The sequence below is a fragment of the Cryptosporidium muris genome, genomic scaffold, assembly GCF_000006515.1.
Source record: "Cryptosporidium muris RN66 scf_1106632373451 genomic scaffold, whole genome shotgun sequence".
In the NCBI taxonomy this organism is placed as follows: domain Eukaryota; phylum Apicomplexa; class Conoidasida; order Eucoccidiorida; family Cryptosporidiidae; genus Cryptosporidium; species Cryptosporidium muris.
This window is the reverse complement of record NW_002196575.1, coordinates 210397-228263: the sequence shown is the minus strand read 5'-3', so window position 1 is coordinate 228263 and position 17867 is coordinate 210397. Positions and strand designations below refer to the sequence as shown.

At 31.9% G+C, this 17867-nt stretch overlaps 8 protein-coding genes across 8 annotated transcripts, besides 4 other annotated features; 5 read left to right on the top strand and 3 right to left on the bottom strand.

The window, feature by feature from the left end:
• Positions 1–88: 88 nt before the first annotated feature.
• Positions 89–1096, top strand: CMU_033370 (SbmA/BacA-like family protein; the record flags this gene model as incomplete). Its single annotated transcript, XM_002141265.1, has 1 exon — positions 89–1096. One exon carries the CDS (start codon positions 89–91, stop codon positions 1094–1096), a length of 1008 nt encoding a protein of 335 aa, XP_002141301.1.
• Positions 1097–1175: 79 nt separating this feature from the next.
• On the top strand, positions 1176–1814 carry CMU_033360 (uncharacterized protein; the record flags this gene model as incomplete). The annotated part of the gene is made up of 1 exon (XM_002141264.1): positions 1176–1814. One exon carries the CDS (start codon positions 1176–1178, stop codon positions 1812–1814), a length of 639 nt encoding a protein of 212 aa, XP_002141300.1.
• A 493-nt stretch (positions 1815–2307) lies between these two features.
• Positions 2308–5289, bottom strand: CMU_033350 (uncharacterized protein; the record flags this gene model as incomplete). Its single annotated transcript, XM_002141263.1, has 1 exon — positions 2308–5289. One exon carries the CDS (start codon positions 5287–5289, stop codon positions 2308–2310), a length of 2982 nt encoding a protein of 993 aa, XP_002141299.1.
• Positions 5290–6814: 1525 nt separating this feature from the next.
• On the bottom strand, positions 6815–7897 carry CMU_033340 (uncharacterized protein; the record flags this gene model as incomplete). Its single annotated transcript, XM_002141262.1, has 1 exon — positions 6815–7897. The coding sequence occupies one exon, from the start codon at positions 7895–7897 to the stop codon at positions 6815–6817; it is 1083 nt and encodes a 360-aa protein (XP_002141298.1).
• A 440-nt stretch (positions 7898–8337) lies between these two features.
• Positions 8338–8362: a sequence feature (AT_rich).
• Positions 8363–8596: 234 nt separating this feature from the next.
• CMU_033330 (uncharacterized protein) lies at positions 8597–11836 on the top strand (the record flags this gene model as incomplete). Its single annotated transcript, XM_002141261.1, has 1 exon — positions 8597–11836. The coding sequence occupies one exon, from the start codon at positions 8597–8599 to the stop codon at positions 11834–11836; it is 3240 nt and encodes a 1079-aa protein (XP_002141297.1).
• A 304-nt stretch (positions 11837–12140) lies between these two features.
• CMU_033320 (protein kinase domain-containing protein) lies at positions 12141–13919 on the top strand (the record flags this gene model as incomplete). Its single annotated transcript, XM_002141260.1, has 1 exon — positions 12141–13919. One exon carries the CDS (start codon positions 12141–12143, stop codon positions 13917–13919), a length of 1779 nt encoding a protein of 592 aa, XP_002141296.1.
• A 63-nt stretch (positions 13920–13982) lies between these two features.
• On the top strand, positions 13983–15536 carry CMU_033310 (casein kinase II, alpha subunit, putative; the record flags this gene model as incomplete). The annotated part of the gene is made up of 1 exon (XM_002141259.1): positions 13983–15536. The coding sequence occupies one exon, from the start codon at positions 13983–13985 to the stop codon at positions 15534–15536; it is 1554 nt and encodes a 517-aa protein (XP_002141295.1).
• Positions 13995–14015: a sequence feature (AT_rich).
• Positions 15532–15552: a sequence feature (AT_rich).
• A 44-nt stretch (positions 15553–15596) lies between these two features.
• CMU_033300 (glycosyl transferase) lies at positions 15597–17581 on the bottom strand (the record flags this gene model as incomplete). The annotated part of the gene is made up of 2 exons (XM_002141258.1): positions 15597–17422; positions 17488–17581. The coding sequence occupies 2 exons, from the start codon at positions 17579–17581 to the stop codon at positions 15597–15599; spliced, it is 1920 nt and encodes a 639-aa protein (XP_002141294.1).
• A 112-nt stretch (positions 17582–17693) lies between these two features.
• Positions 17694–17735: a sequence feature (AT_rich).
• Between the last annotated feature and the right edge of the window lie 132 nt (positions 17736–17867).

The following is a 17867-nucleotide window of genomic DNA, read 5'->3' as shown; positions in this document are numbered from 1 at the left end:
GGTAATTAGGCAATAAAGTGAAGTATTTTAACAAGCTCCCATAAGCGGTGTGAGTAAAAACTGCTAAGACAACTCCGAAGACTGGCAGATGATTATATTAAGACTCTATACATCAAAGAAATATGCTGTTAAAGCATGGTTAATCTCAATATTAATTATTCTGTTAAATATTAGCTATGCTATCTTCCATATTTCAGTTACCAATTGGTTTGAGAAAGTATACAATATCATTATTAAATCTCTCAATACAAATGATGATACTTATATTATGGAAATCAGAAATAATGCACTCAACTTACCTATATATCTTGTTATTTTAGGCTCTATAAGTGTTTTTAATTCTCTTTCCTTATCTTTGCTTTTAATGATATGGAGGAACTGTCAAACTAATAACCTATTTCATCACTGGCAAGTCATTCGTCATATTGAAGGTGCTGCCCAAAGAGTACAAGAAGACACATTAATAGTTATGAGTGTAACTAGGAAACTATTTCCAAAAATAACAATGACTTTTATTAAAGGTGTGAGCCACTTTCCTATGCTTTACAAGGCAAGTATTAAAATCGGAGGAATTCCACCTTTTTATGAAAACTCGCAATATGCATTGTTGGTCTATGTCTTCAGTGCAATAGTACTTAGCTGTATAGCTTTAAGTACTTCATCAAGTAGTATCCCTATACTATTAAAAAAAAGCCAAGTTACTGAAGCTTCACTAAGGAAGGACCTAGTTATTGGCGAATCTTATGTACTGTATGTTGAAAATAAAGATATTGAACAAACATTTTCATCTTTATCAAACATATACGAAAAATTATATTACACTATGATGCGATATGAACTTGTAAGTAGACTTTCTGAAAAGATTTTTGAGTCATTACCTTCAATAATTCTGCTTCCAGCAATATGCAGCAGGAAAATATCACTTGGGGAACGTATGTCAATAATTCGTTGTGTAAATTCTGCAAGATCTCCTATTATTTCAATTGTACTTAACTGGGATAAAATAAATGAACTGTATGTCGCAGTAAAAAGACTTAATTCACTTGAAATTATGATAGCTAAACACAATACGGACTATTTACTAAACACACAGTAATTTTGTGTGTAGTATATTTGTAATTAAGAATACTTCTTTTTCTCAGAAATCTTATGTTTAAGAGTAATATAAAAATTAGATGTATATAAAAATACATAGGAAGTGGCTAAATTTAATATTTATTCTATACCTTTTAGATATTGTTTTATATATATCAAATGGAGTAATGATAGATGATGATACACCCACAAATAGTATGAATCTAGAGAAAAAAAATCAAAGTACCTCAGAATACAAATTAAGTACTTTTGAACCTGGTCTCAATGAAACTTTAGATGATGATAACTATAACTATGAAATAGAAAGTATGCTAGAAGGATCATCTGAAGAACAACTTTCAGAGGGGCAAGTTTTAGAAGCATGTATTTCATTACGAGAGTCATTTGAAAAAGAATGCCATAACATCACCTTGGAAATTCCGCTTGCTTATTTGGTTAGTGAGTGTCGGAATTTCTCGCCTAACATAAGTAGAGTCAAGGAAATATCAAACAAAATAGTAAGTGCACAGACAGACCTAGATATTACAGATATGCATGAATGCAATACTATGGTAGTTTCTACAGCCTTATTTCTATTCTCTGATAATATAAAGAGGGGATCGGATACTAGAACTAATTCAATGTTCATCTATGAAGATTCTATATATGAAGATGAAGACAATGGATCTCTAAGCTTGGAATCACTAGACATACACGCTAGCCCAGAGGTAGAAAAGTGACAATATATTACCAACTATAAAGTGAGTAAATATTATCCAAGTTCTAGGTAAGGTTTAGGAGACAGAAACACATAGCAAAAGATTTGTCTATAAAGAGCACTCCGTGCATGCACCAATTTATACAATATTGCCGCGTTGTGATTTCTTCTCAAAAAAGATTGCTAATACCTTTAAATTGGTAAAATTCATTGGTAATAGCATGGAGTCACGGGATTATATAGAAATTGACGTTGGAGACTTTGTAAAAGATATTGAGCGAGATATATTGGCCTGGTTAGATGGTAAACTCACTATCATTTCAAATGATTTATCACAACACGCGTCTTTAAGGCAGATGAGTAAATGCAGGCAAAAGCGCCCATTTTTAGACACAAAAGCTAATTGTAAGATTTTCAGAAAACGACTCTAGTATATTATTTCTATGTAATGATTAGTTTCATCAATTATTATATATTATATCATGTAGTATATAGTTGAGTCTAATTTATTATTACTAGTTTTGAAGTTCAACTTGTTCTAAAGCATTAGACATCTTCCTTAACAAAGTATCAGTTTGATTAATAATGTGTGTATTAATGACCATTCCGAAATAATCATAGCAATAATATTGATTCATAAAGGACGATATGATTTCAGGTACAGAATTCAAACTGCTGCAAAGTTCCTCAATACTCTTGGTTACATCACGTAGCTGCTGTTCCTTAGTTACAGTTTCATTATTTATGTGCTGAAGATAAACTAACAACTTAACAATATCGGTTTTACTATAAGTTTGTAGACTAATATCTCTAGGAAATTCAATATTTAAAGGCAAGTATTTATCCTTGTGTAATCCAATAGTCCTAAACCTTTCGATACGATCTCCAAATTTCAGGGCTTGTTGTTGCCAAAATTTTAGCGTATCTAGTATTCCACTTGACTCATTTGAGATTCTGTTAATCTGTACGAGTATATAATTATACGTGTTGAATATCAGTTTTAACTTAGTTTCTTGCATTTTCTCTTTCTTCCATTTTGGGAAAGATAATTTGTTGACTCTAGTTGTGAGATTTTTCATAAGTTCATTAAAGTGAGCTAGATTCTGCAATCTAATATCAGCACATATACTAGATTTCAGTGAAGTTAATGTACTGTACTTCATGCGAATAGTATAAATCCTTGTTAAAAAGTTCAAAGTGTTTATAAATAAAAAATAGTCATGTACATCAAAATTTAAATTTCTATCACCCAAAATAAAAGCTCCAGAAGTATTTCTGCTCAATTCTTCATAGCTCCTAATCTGATATGTATTTACTTGATCTAACTGGGTAGTTTTATTTAAATCCAGTAACTTATCTATCTCTGAGTTTAATGGCGTTATCTCTACGCTTAGTTTATTTACATTTCTACTTTCCTCATTATTAGCATATTTCTGATCTGGTTTTATCCCTTCATAAAACTCTAATAATTTTGGAGGCCATAAAACATGTGGTATATTGGAAAATAAATTAATATGATCATTCGTCCATTTAAAAGTCTCTTTCCCTTCCAAATTGTGTATTATTCCCCCTTTTAATCTAAAGAAGTCTTCCGGGAATAAACCTAAAATATTTTTAATTGCAACAGTGTTTGGCAGAGGCCAATCACTTAATTTTGGCATTATATTGGTAATATTAGATGTCAATATAAGTGGTGTATATGGGCCATGTGCAATCTTAAATGGATAAAATTCCCCATTCTGTAGCTTTGGTCTAGTACCACCAATGTCAGATTCAATTTGGTAAGGAGACATAAACTTCCATAGTTCCTTCAGATTTTCCAACTCTACATCGTTTTTAGGATTTTGAGGAACATTGCTTAGAACAATTACGTTGTTTAATGTTTCCTGGTGCCATGAATTTACTAACATCTCTTTAATTGTCCCCCATATTTCATTTGATTGAATAATAAATATACGATGAAATCGCAAAGGAAACATGTTTATTATTCCCTCTTCCATCCAATATGCAAGGATAGGGCGTATCTTAAACAAAAGTGACAAGTTCATTAAGCTGATACCGCGACAGTCAATAATGACATCTATTGTTTCTACTTTTCCAGAAACAAGCAAGTACTTTTCAGCAAAATTCATCAAAAACAAGATAAGATAAGTTGCAGACTGCTTCAAATTCTTGGTAGACATTATATTTTGTGATCTTATAACAAGAATTGGAGATAGGTTACTACTGCGGCCTATGAAGTAAGCACAACCTTTGTATAGACAGTTTACTAATAAATGGTCATTGTCTTTAATGTTAAAGTTATGTAAGTTATCATTATAAGTTCCAAAAATACTAAAATTTCGCAATAAGTAAGGATACTTGTTATTTGAATTTAAATTCCTCATGCCTGTAGAACTTCCTGTTTGTAAAAGAAGCTTTCTTCCTATTGAGTACATCGCATTGTGACAAGCCATTATAGGAAATTTGTTCTTGTGTGTCAACCAACCATCCAATGCATATCTAACTCTATTTTCAAAAATATATCGGGGAACTTTTCCAAAGTTAATCACATAATACATCAAGAAATTTTTAACAAGTGAGTGCTCTTCAGCCGACAAATCTACACCTGTAAAGATATGTCTTACATTTGAAGTTATCATATCTTTGGTAGGAGAAAATGTAAATATCTCTTCAGGAATACAATAATCTGGCAACTTTGAGGATATAGTTATCTTCACTATATGATTTAGCCTCTCATCAATCATAGTTTTCTCATCAAAAACAAATTCTTCATCTGTTCGTGGATCAACTGGGGGTTGAAGCCAATTAGGAAACTTAATCTTATACGGAGCTACTTGTTCACACAGTAAATCAGAAGCATCTATGGAAATTAATTCCTTACATTTATTAACTCTTTCAGTAGGTGAAGTTTGGGATATTGTCCGAGCAATCTCACAGATCTCCTTATTATCAAGTTCTTTCAAATTTAAGGAATTTCTCTTAAAATCCAAACGAGCAGCAAGTATAGGAGCCATATTTGCATTCATATTATTTTGAGGACAAACCTTATGCCATTTCAATAAAAACTTCTGTATTTTAGACGATTTATTTGATATTAAAGTATTAGGATTGTTTGATATACAGCGAATAGCAAATTTACATGCATTCTCTAAAGGTGATACCAACTTTATAGGTATGTTTGACCTAGAGCTCTCATAACCTTTTAAAGGAAAGAAAGGAGGAATATACTTTTCACAATTACTTTTTGAACTCACAATTTTTCCAGGATGACTGAAGAATTCATCTTGTATAACCAGCTTAATTATTTGCTCGTAATCGCTTACTTCAACCAAACGGCCTTTTAGATACTCAACTATCCCATGAAACAAGCAATGAGCCACAAAAAAGGTGAATCCTTCTAAACCACAATAATTTATCGCAAAATCGTCGAAGTCACTGATAATAGCTCTATCATGCGGAGGATGTTGTGAATCAAACTTAAATTCTGTAGACATCTTAGCTTTAATCCCCAAAATATTTAATAAGAGTGGGAACAACATTAACACTATATGAAAGTATCTCATCTACCAAATACTAACTTCTGTAAAGCTAAGAACTAGAACAAAAAGGACATTCTTTCGTCAAAATTTTACATTAAATAGTCAAGAAGTAATCTCAAGGTAATTCTGGTGTTCTATACAGGTTAGTAGTAACTATTACTACAGTTTCCCGCCTTGAAGGATTATATAAATCTAAGGTATCATATTTACTATATGAAGTTAATAATCTACACGATTCCTTTAGAACACCGAAATTTTAAATTAGTTACTATCTGCTTTTAAAGATACCAATTATCCCCTGATATTTGTTTCACTGTTAGAGTTAATATTTTATTCTAGAAAAGAAATCCTTCAACTTTGCCGCAATAAATTCTCTACTTTTCTAACACGCAAACAGTTCTTTATCCTTTTTTCTGTTTCTTAATACTCTTTTCTCTCCCCCCCCCCCATTTTCCACCTTTTTATTTCTCTACCCCTACTTTTTCACCCCCCCTATCTAGAATCTGTACAATCGCCTCTATAGAATTATCTTATTTTGTCTCTAATAGCGAATCTAACCTCTGGATTTGCACTTACTGTGCTAACCTTCCTAGAGGATTCTTTACATATATATTCCATAGTTATTGAACCTTCCTTTATTATAGATCTCATGCTTCTATTCAAGATTTCTTTTTGTTACAAAATAAATGGAGAATTATATAGTCCTACAATACTAATAACCTTCATTTATCTATGTTTCGTAAATTACCGGTTACTATATCGACTTGCTTCTTTATTGCGAAGATTATTCGTATTTCTGTATGACCGGTGTGTTGCACATTTCGAGTGTATTACACAGAACTATATGCGGCTAAAAGCAAATTTATGAGTATTGTGGCTTGTCTGTTATGATGGTATATGCTCCATTCTAGCTAAAGTATTATATACTTAATTTTTGCAAATTACAATTAATTGAACCAATTGTAGCAATTCAATAGTATCCCAATAGAAGAGTTTAGTGTTACAATATTATAGTCAACAAGTATTCATTTCACTACTTTATATTCCTACTGTATTAGTCTCCTTTATGTTACAGTATCAACCTTTTTGCATAATGCTGTATAACTATAACGTCTAACTCAATTTATATTCCTATATAGTATACAAATTTAATCTCGACACCTTCCATAAAAAGGATATTAAATTATGGAAAGTTTTAAAGTGCTCATTTATGGTGATTTATGAGAGATAGGCAGATAAGTGACTTTTTCGTGTGATGTATATTGGCAAAATGTCCCAAGTTAGGAAGTTCTACCAGGTAAAATTAGATATTGAATTCTCACAAAAAAAGTACAGTGAAACTACCCATGATTTATATATTACTCAAAAACTTAACTTAAACATGATTAAACATTGAGAAAAGTAGTCATTCTTAACAAGCCTATTATTTATCTAATAAAAATTTGGTCATGAATATGAAAATCTACTTTTATACGCAGAACTAACCGACTTTTTTTTGAGTTGTAGGTCTTATAAAGCCCCTTATATTTGTCACTAACCCCCCTAGTGAACTTAATATACCATCAACTGTACCAATTGCACTATTGATTTTTGAATCCACTGCTTGTAATTTGTTAGTAGTAGTTTGAGTACTAGTAGTTGTAGGAGTAGTTTTCCCCCGTAATTCTAAATTCTTAATCCAGTCCAAAAATTCAATTTTTATATTCTCTAACCACTGAGTAAATTCATTTAGAGTTCGCCCCCTTAAACTTGTCCCTGTATTTATAAAATCTAATTCTGTTATTTTTTTAGGGATGGTGCGATGTAAATCTATCATTACATCAATAAGCTTGGTTACAGGTGCTGCTACTATGTAGCATGGGCATATTGAGGGGTTTTTCGAATCAACAACACAGCCATCAGCAATTGATGGAATTATCTCAACGGGCAGTGGTGGTTCAACTAATTTGCAAGCATTTGGAACGAGAAATATATTATATCTTCCATTTCTTATCCCAATACAAACTGTAGGTCCACGCAACATATCAATACATTCAAATGTTGTGATTTTATTATCATAGTTACAATGCTTTGACCAAGTACTATTATTTTTTTGGCAAAGATCTTCCCGAAAGTAATCTATACTGCTAAAGTTTGTAGCCTTTCTGGTAGTATGATCTCTGGTAATATCGATAGTTTCATTACTAAGATCAGCCACTTCAACCAGTGTCCTCATAGTTGTATTATTTATATCATTTTTTGAGAATATTGCTTCTTTATTGGGAAGCAGATTTTTTATATACTGTATCCCTGACAAAATAATTGACCAGTTCCAAATAGGCTCCTCATAAGAATCATAATATTTAGAGTTCATTAGAGCACTATAAATAGGGAGTGCATAACAGCAACTAACAGCAATAACTGCAAACATTATTATTGCAATACTTCCACAACATCTTCCGCATGCTGAACAGGAACTTTGACTAGATCTTTTCTTTGAGTTCCTTGCTTTATCGGGAGAAATCATTAACAAATTTGGGCTTACCAAATGTGGAATTTGTCCAGCAGTAGTAAGATTTTGCATCTTAACTTAAGTATCTAATAAAACTAATTATATTTTCTCTAAATACTAAATAGTATAGAATATTACATTCGTGATATAGTATAATGGAAGACTGGCCATGGACTAGGGCCCTTTCCCATACTTTTTCTTATATATTTCTGCCACAAATAGTAAGTATTAGCTTTGGCTTTACAATAGAGTAATATACTTCTTATAACTATAAAATATAATTTGACTTTAGAAAAACTGCACTTAAAATATCAGATTTATGACCAGTCCCTATAAAGCTGCTTCTTTTGCTTGATATTTCAGGCTAATAAAGTAAATTATACAGAAGTGACTAGATATTAAAATTTATAGCTTGTGTATTCCATAAAACTTAACTTAGTACTTCTTGAGTATAATTCTATGCTTGTACGATCCCAAATTCCTATAGTATTATACGCGCCTTTAGATCTATCAAAAAAATATTTTTTTTTTTTTATAGATCACAGAAATACGTTGGGGTAACCATTAGTAAATATTAGTTCTAACAAAAAACGGAATTATTAAAGGGCTATATAATTCATCTATTATTAGCCTCTTTATTATATTTTGTTAGCTATTCAGAATAACACATTTAATAATCTGACCTGTGGACTTCCATTGTTGAGGAACTAGGTCTTTAATTTCTGGAGAACTCCGTAAAATATATTACAAGACAACATCAAAGAATTAGATATGTTTATTAATTTATTAAACAAAGTAGGAGCTCTCACAGCTTTACTATTTCTGTGTATATATGAATACCAAATAGTATATGCATCTGAAGAAGCTATCCCCTTTGGACAGGCTATTGGTCCAATTAGAACTGTATCTCAAGTTTACATGACTTCACCTTGGGGAGTTCCATCAGAAAATTCCAAGTGGATTAAGAGTTTAAGAGAATACCAACTTCCTTTAGGTTTTATTCCTTTGGCAAGACGATATCAAAGAGTTAGTGAGACTGCAATTTCTGAAAGATCAAGGCAATGGGCAGAGATTGTTTGTTGGAGATTCCAATCTGATCCTAAATACTCCTCAAGTCCACTTAAGTATACAATTAAGGATTTTGAAACTATGTTTCAGCAATTTGCGCACTTTGGCTGGAATCGTGATAGCTGTGAACAAGTACTTATTGATATGGGAATAAGTCAAGAATCTTCAGAAATGTGGTGTTCCAATGTTGAGCCATGGGGACATGATGAATGTGCTGATCTAAACTGGGTAGATTTTGTTCTAGCAGGCGATATTGAAGATTATTTTCAGGGCAAACTTGAATTACAAGCAATTTGCAGACTTGTTCAACTTGTTAGACCATCTCAATTACCAACTGTGAAATATCGCTATATTTATGAAGTTTGTCAACAGAATATTCTTGCCCTTCGTGATCCTTTAACTACTCAAACAGTTACTGAGGAAGATGCTGAGATAATTTGCAACATGATGGATTTTACGTTATCCGAAAACTGTAAGCAAATTCCCCCTAAGCAAATTAAGAAGGCGAGAGACCTCGCAGTTGCTTTTGGAGAAGAAGTTTACCCCAGATTATTGGATTTTAGAGTTAATGATGCATGCAAGGTTTTAGTAGCGATGCAATCAAGTGGTGATAGGTCCCTCTCCGATAATGAAAATATTGAATTCTGTAGAAATGAAATGATTAAGATATTGTGGGAACGTGCTGAAGAAAAAGGAGATCTTTTATGCCCATGGGGTTGGGATATAATATCACAATTCGTTGGGGCTTGTCAAGAAGTTTTTAAAAAACATGCAAAGAAGTTGAAGGATTTGGAAGAGAATGCCATTGTTTTGACTAGGGGATTCTTTAATCCATCTCAGTCATACAATACAAGATGGTGGAAGACATCTGTAATAGGACAAAAGTTGGCTGCTCTACTTGCTCAAAATCCTATATTAAATCAGTCTATACAAGAAGGTATATTATCTCCAACACAACTTATGTGGGCAACTAATATTCATGAAGAGTATAAAAATATGGGACATTCTATTTATTCACTGATTGAGGTGATTAATATGGTCAGGAGATTTGATGCGAATGAACCTCAAAAATCTTGTGAGAGTCTTCTAAATCTTTATCTTGGGAAATTTATTGATAATAATGAAAATTTACAAAGAGAACAATTTACGAAAGCAGAAGTAAGAGCAATGTGTTCAGCACTAGAACGTCAGTCAATAGAGATTTGTAGAAAATACTTAGTATCACCATTAATTGGGGTTGCAAGAGATGTGAGGTCATATTTCCTGAAAGAGATGCATGGTAATTCATTAATGCAATTGGAAGATATATGTTTATTCATATCTGCATTAAATATACCTAAGTTAGCTACAAATAAACATGTAGTAGAAAGGAGGTGTTCACATGCAATGAACAAATTTATTCTTAAAACTGTTAATTTAACTTTTGCACAACGCTATGGGCTAACTAGTAGCCAGCAAAGTCAAATATGCCAACGGATGGATATTTGGAGTTTGGATAAATGTGAAAAACTCCCTGAACGACGTAGATCAACTATATTTGTTATTTCTAAAAAACTTTATGATCTATCTTCTCGTTATGGAATACTGGAATATAGAATTGATGAGATGTGCAATGCACTTGATAATATGGGCGATAATCCCCCACGAGAAAAATGTCAATATATCATAGTATCTGAATTCTTTAGTAGATGGTCAGATTCTAGTAATAGTTTAATGCAACTTGCACGCCAATTATGTCATTCACTCTTTGAAAGAAGAACAACTGGTCGTGAGCTTAATGAGTTAACTAAAGCAATGAATCTAATCAAAGATTTCATGGATCAAAAAGGTGAGTATGCTTTTCCTTATGAAGAAAAGACATATCAGCAAATCATGGATGAACGTAAGAAGGGTAAAACAAAAGTGACTTCATATGAACTTCTACCAAGTCTATCTGAGGGAAGTCAGATTGAAGCTCAGCCGGGAGTTCTAAGTACATTGGAATCTGTAGAGGAATCATTCTCTCCTGGAATTGAAGATATCCGGGGTCAATATTACTCTAAGCTGACTAGTGTCCAGATGGAATTACTGAATAAGATTATTTCTCATCGCCCTGAAATTGGAGAAAAACGTGGAACAGTTGAGCAATTTGCAAAAGTTATTTATAAGTTGGATCAATTTAATGTTCTTGAAAGTTGTGCTGGACAATTACAAGATGAAATGAGTTATACATTGAGAGCTGCTAGGTCTATCTGTGCCACAATAGATCCATTACAAAGTGATAGTTGCATGGCTGCTCAAAGAATTGACTTGACTGCGGCAAAACTTATTCATCAAAAATTAGCTACAACAGCTTATACAAGGATTTTCATCAATTTATCACATATTTGTGAAGTTGTTAATCATGTAAATATTCTCAAATTTGTTAATAAGGTTAGATTAGGACGTATGAATCTTGGAGGTCCAGCTTGTAGAAATGCCTTCAAAACTATTATGTTTACAAGATATTTGCATAGTCAAAGTTCTCAACTAATATCACAGTTGTGTAATGTGATTGATATAACCAGTAATCCACAATTTAATGGTGGTATTCTAAAAACAACACGGGAAAGATATCTTGCATTTAGACTTGCAGATTCATATGGTCATAAATTAGACCTACTTCCACCGAAAAAACAACATCCAATATCTTGGACTGGTATTATGAATGCTATTCGTAAATTACACATTACATCTGACGAAGGAGTTACCAAACATCAGTGTTCTATTGCTATGAAGGCGAGTTTTGGAAAATTTAAGCAATTTAGTTTGGCTGATTCTACTGAAGCATGTTGTGTTGCAGTAAACTGCAAAGACTTTGTTTCTAAGTCAAAGGATTTCCCTACTCGAGCTAATTATGAACAGAATGAACTTCTTACTGCATCTGAAATAGATATACAACTTTCACAAAACTCTAAGACATGATAGTAAGCTTAATATTAGGAAAATGTTCAATTCAAGGAAATGTGCATTCTGCAATATATTTATCTAGTATAGACTGATATTAGCTCCAATTTTCGTGCAAAAATATTGCTGGTGTATAAACTGTGATTTTTTAGCCGACCCTTGAGAGTTAATAGTAAATCCTAATACTTAATTTTAAACGAAAATCCCAAGGTCTTATACTATTTAGGAAATCTTAACTAGAGTTGACTGGTTCCTTCTCATTAAATAATTAGGCGTAACACACATCGCACACTTTTTCCCTTAACTTGAATATATTTGTAAAATGTCCTGTAGATCAAATAATTCATTAAGACTAGCAGATAATATAAAAAGTAGAACTTGCTGTTTCGGTGATATCACTAATAGTGTTAACCATGAATTTAAAATTAAACATCTCATTTCCAAGTTTCAAGTTGGTTACTCTATTGAGATTCTACACCCTGGAACTGATTTTATCCAAGAGTATATAATTCTGAATCATCTAGGAGCAGGATCATATGGTATCGTTGTGTTGGCACAGCTGAAAACACTTTCTGAAGACTCTCCAGTGCACCGGAAAAGCTCATATAAAGTTGAAGTAGCAGATAAAGGTAACTTTTTAGCAAATATTGGTGAAGAATTTGTAGCCATTAAGATTATTGATTTGGAAATAGCTAATTCATATATGGAACGTGGGGATTCTGTTATTATGGCTCAAAAAGAAATCAATTTGATGACTGATTTACAAGATTGTCCGGAAATTTTGCGATATTACGCAACTTTTTCAACAGATTCATACCTATTTCTTATAATGGAATATGCTCAGGGTGGATCACTTTATAATCTATATACCAAGTATGGATCTTTTCCTGAAGATATTGTAGCTTGTGTTGCATATGATATTTTGAGATCCCTAATCAGACTTCATGATAACTCTTCAGAAGGTTATATTGTTCATAATGATATAAAAAGTGCTAATATACTTCTTTCAGATAAATGTATATGCAAACTAGCTGATTTTGGTGTTGCTAGAGAAGTTAATAGACATCACATTATAAGTGACAAATTAGAAATAAGTGCTCCCCACAATAATGGTAGCTCAAGCCTTTTAGGAAGTCCATATTGGATGGCTCCTGAAATAATACTTGGATATCCTTGTACCTCAGCATCTGATATATGGTCATTTGGTATTACACTGTTAGAACTTGCATTGGGTAGAATTCCATGGCCAACGACATTTATATCTATATCATCCTTACTGCAAAGTTTAGTTAATTCAGCTCCACCACAAAGGGTGATAAAAAAAGAGATTAAAGCATTGTTTTCTTCCGAATTTTGGGACTTTATTGATAATTGTCTACAAACACAGCCAAATAGTAGAAAAGCTGCGAGTGTGCTAATTAAACACCCATTCATTGGAAAGAGAAAAAGATCTGAAACAGTAGAAGATTATATAGCCCATATACAAGGAAAGAGGAGATCTCAATTGACTAATAATAATATCTTACAGATTATATTGAATAAATTAATGCATATACACCTGCGTTTAATTAAAAATCTATTCTTAACACAGTCTTCAAATTTTCGTAGTAATTCAAGAAATGACTCCAATATCACTTTTTACAATCAAAATAAGTATAACAGTAAAATATTAGAAAAACAATATACTCAAGAGCCATTTATAAGTAAATTGAGTACTGATATAAGATCTTCTCCATCTGAAGATCTAATTTCAAATAATTTACATGTTGAAAATTTTCATCTACTATCTCAAGAAAAAAGTCCTCTTAGCAAACGAATTAGTGTAAAATCCTTGTCTAGTATTGTAAATACTACCTGTAAAGCTATAAGAATATCACCTCAAAATTTGCCCTGGATACTTTCAGAAGCTAGCTATAGCTTCAATGAGACATCTACTATTGAATTCGAGCCTATAATAAACAGAAATGTAGAAGATACTAAAATAATCAATTCAAAAAGTAATATGGAAGTATCGGAAATCAAATATACCCAGGAACTTGAAAAAAAAAGTAAAAGATGCCGATTTTTAATACTTGGAATTTGTCCCTGCAATAAATTGTGAATTTTAAGGTATCAAGAATAGTGCGCATAATGAATTTGTAAATAAATTAAAATAGGAGCTAGTATGTATATAAGGATTTTTATATATATATATTTAGGAATTTTACTAAAAATAATTGGATTATGTTGTAAAATTAATTTCTTTGGTGAGGCTATTCAACTAAAAAGTGAGGCTGACTATTTTGATTTTGATCCTATTCTATACAGGGATACTATTTTTAGGAAAAGTGACAAACAAATTTGTTATATTAAAGGATTTCAAATAGGTCAGGGACGTTATTCAAATGTATTTTTATCTTGGCTCTTTAAATCCTGCCCATTTAGCTTTGGATACAATATTAGCTCTCCTTACCTCATAGATATCGTTAAGCTAGGCATCTCTAACTACTATCTATCAACTTTAGAAGGGACTCCAGTAGTAATTAAAGAGCTTAAAACTATTGTTGGATGGAAAGTAAGACGTGAAATTTCCATTTTAAAGAAGTTGAACAGTGAATTCTTAAGTACAGAAAATAGCACAAAAAAATTGAAGTTAGAAAAATTCAGCAACCAGGGTATCATCTATCACGAAGGATCTGAATCAATAATTAAGCTAATAGATGTTATATCATATTCAAATAACAGTGATTCTAATTTGGGTGATTCTAATAATATTGGTATAGTGATGGAATTTATCAAGAACAAACCTTTCTACTCTCTTTTAGCTCACTTAGATTATAATGATACTCAAAGTTATTTCAGAGATCTACTCCTAGGATTAGATTTTGCTAACTCTATGGGAATTTTTCATAGAGATATAAAACCACAAAACTTAGTTATTGACTTGTGGAAAAAAAAACTTAAAATAATAGACTGGGGTTTGGCAGAATACAGTAATATGCATGCTAATTTTAGTCCAAAAGTTGGATCTAAATCATATAAGTCACCTGAACTGTTAATTGGAATAAGAGAATATAACTACTCTATAGATTCTTGGGCTGCAGGATGCATCCTTGCTCAGATGCTATTTCACCTAGGAACTCGTAAGACTAATTATTTTTCGCAGATGTTTTTACTCTGGCCTAATCATTTTGTAGGGATATATTCAACTATTATGCAAGAAACAGATGTCTTATTTCCTGGGTGGGATAATAATGATCAACTTGTAAAAATTGCCTCTTTATTAGGTGGGGAAAATATCATTTTGTTTGCTGAAAAGTACAATAAAACTATACCCAAGAGTGTTTTAAATTACCTAAGTAAAACTAAGCCTTTATATAAATCAACTAAACCTTGGTACACATACCCAAAAACATTTGAGTTCTTAGTTACCGATGAAAATAGACATCTTATTACACATGAAGCTTTAGACTTATTATCAAGATTACTTGTTATTGATCATGAATACCGATTAACTCCAGGAGAAGCTTTAAAACATCCCTATTTCAGGGTGCCTACTACAAAGCACCATTTTATTGGTGATTCTTTCGAATATAATGGGATTAATTTAAGTATACAAAATTTTATAAATATGAATGAAGGTATGATAACCCACTTAGAATATTGCATTGTACCAAAAATTTTTGAAACCAATTGTAGTTTATATCCTGATAGTTATTACAGGCAGTTATTACAATAAAAAATAATATAAATTAGTCTAGCTTCCAAGATTAGCTGAGATCTCAGTAATCACGATTTATTAATACAATTTCACCACATCAAAAGAAAAAGAAGAATCTTCTACTGTGGGGCACCACGTCATTACTGCTTTATCATTGAGGTTCCTTACACAACGACTTGTTGATTCGAATGCCCTTGTTCCATTAATCTTTATTCTTAAATAACCATCTTCACTAAAGGGTAAAGTGCCAATACTATTGAAAATTCTGCTGGAATTTTTAATATGAGCAAATTCCAAGGCATCTAAATCATCATATGGCTCATCGAAAAGAAAATTGTCATAGCCATCAAAGTGCCAGAATTGATCATCTGTGTTCCCTGCAATAGCACCTTTGAATTTACATTCAGTTACTCTCAAAATAGAATCGTTTACAACACTAGATGGACCTCGAGAAAGGCATCCATAACTAGGAAAACGATTCATAATAAGTCTTCTCCCAAGTATTACCATCCATTGCTGAGCAAAGTCTTTAGAATTACATTTGGTGAAAATTACTGCTCTGTCAGAAGTTCCAGTTACAACTTCATTGTATGATGCTGTCAAACATAATCCTGTATCTTTATGTATAAATTGACGGAAATTATCCAACAATAATCCTCTTCTATCAAAAGATGGACGAAATTTGTTTATATACCAACTAAAGGGTTTACAATTTAATTGACTTTTTATCTGATAACGACTATCAAGCTTGACACCACTAAATGTCTCATTTAATGATTTAACAACACTGTGTATATCTTCGAAATATTTGTAGCGTTTTTGATCTAACCATACTAATGCAGTGCGTTTTTGATTACGCTGCACCTGCTTAACAAGTTTATTTTCAGGATTAGGCTTGGGGTCACGCTTAAAAATATGTCCAACACGGCTGTTTAGCTCAACACGTATTTCACCACCACAGCACCAAGTACGAATTGACTGTTCAATATTCTCCCCACCCCATTCAAGCATTCCAGGATCATATTTTCCAGATTCATTCCACCATTGTCTGGTTATAGCATAAAGACCACCTGAAGCAATAGGAACAACATCAGTGAAATCCTCATACCAGTTAAACTCAAAGTTCCAGTTAAACATCATTTTTAGTCCATATGTTCCAGCATCCTCCCAAGTATACCTATCAATATCTTCAATCATGGGACAAACAATTGCTTTTGTATTTAACTTTAGTCTATGGACAAGTGGTTCAATCCACCCCTGTTTTGGGCGACAGTGGCCATCCATAAAGACAATAACACTAGAGCTAGATGCATCTGCTCCTAGTATTCTACTCCTAATAAGACCTTCACAAGTGTTTAATCGGATTATCTTGATAATATCCAGTTGAGATCTTGATAATTCCCTTCCTATTATGTCAGACACTTTTTTTTTTGAGCAATCATCTACAATTATTATCTCTTTTAGCCATTTCCTTGGTGAAACATCTAGTGTATATGATATTGTCTTGCTAATAAATTCATCTTCATCTCTAACAGGTATGATTAAACTAATTCCATCAAAGTTCTCAAATTTATATGGATCGAATATACCAGAACCATTTGTTAGTAATTCTAAGGATTTTTGAGCTAAAATATTCGATAGATTGTCAAATTTACCCTCAAATATAATTTCAACTTTTGGTATAAAATAAGTTGTCAAAATATTTGCCCCTGTGAAAGTTAGAGATACAAGGGTAAATATTACCCAAGGTTTCGCTAGTTTTTGTGGTAATGGAATACTATCATTTTTTTTGAAATTAGGTGAATAATTCTTATCTTCCTTTAAACAACAACTTTTTTGCCTTGTATTTATCTCAAATAATAATGTAATAATGAGCAAGATAATTGTAAATAAAATGAAAATAGCTAAAATAGAAATTAGCTAGTGAGAGTATGGGGAAAAAATCATAAATTGCATTTAAAAAACTTACCTTTAGAGCACGAACTTAACCAAAATAGGGATAGTAAAAATAAAGCACATATTCGATTATGTGTTAATATACTTAAAGGTAATTTAAGAAGCATTTTAGAAAGTATTTGCTTTAATAGCTATTTGCATTATTCATGCGGTAGCCAGTATGCAAGGTGTAGGGGTGATGGTTATAAATAATAGTAACATTTTAGGGAAATCTTAAGGATTATTTAAATATAGGTTTAATAAATTTTTATTTGTATATATGATGGTATTAGCAGGAGTAGATAACAGAAGGAATGCACAATAGACAAATTTACAGGTGGAAAGGTTTAAAAGTATGTTTACTTAAAAATACTTTGCAATTAATTATGATATATTTTAGAGTTTATTACTATT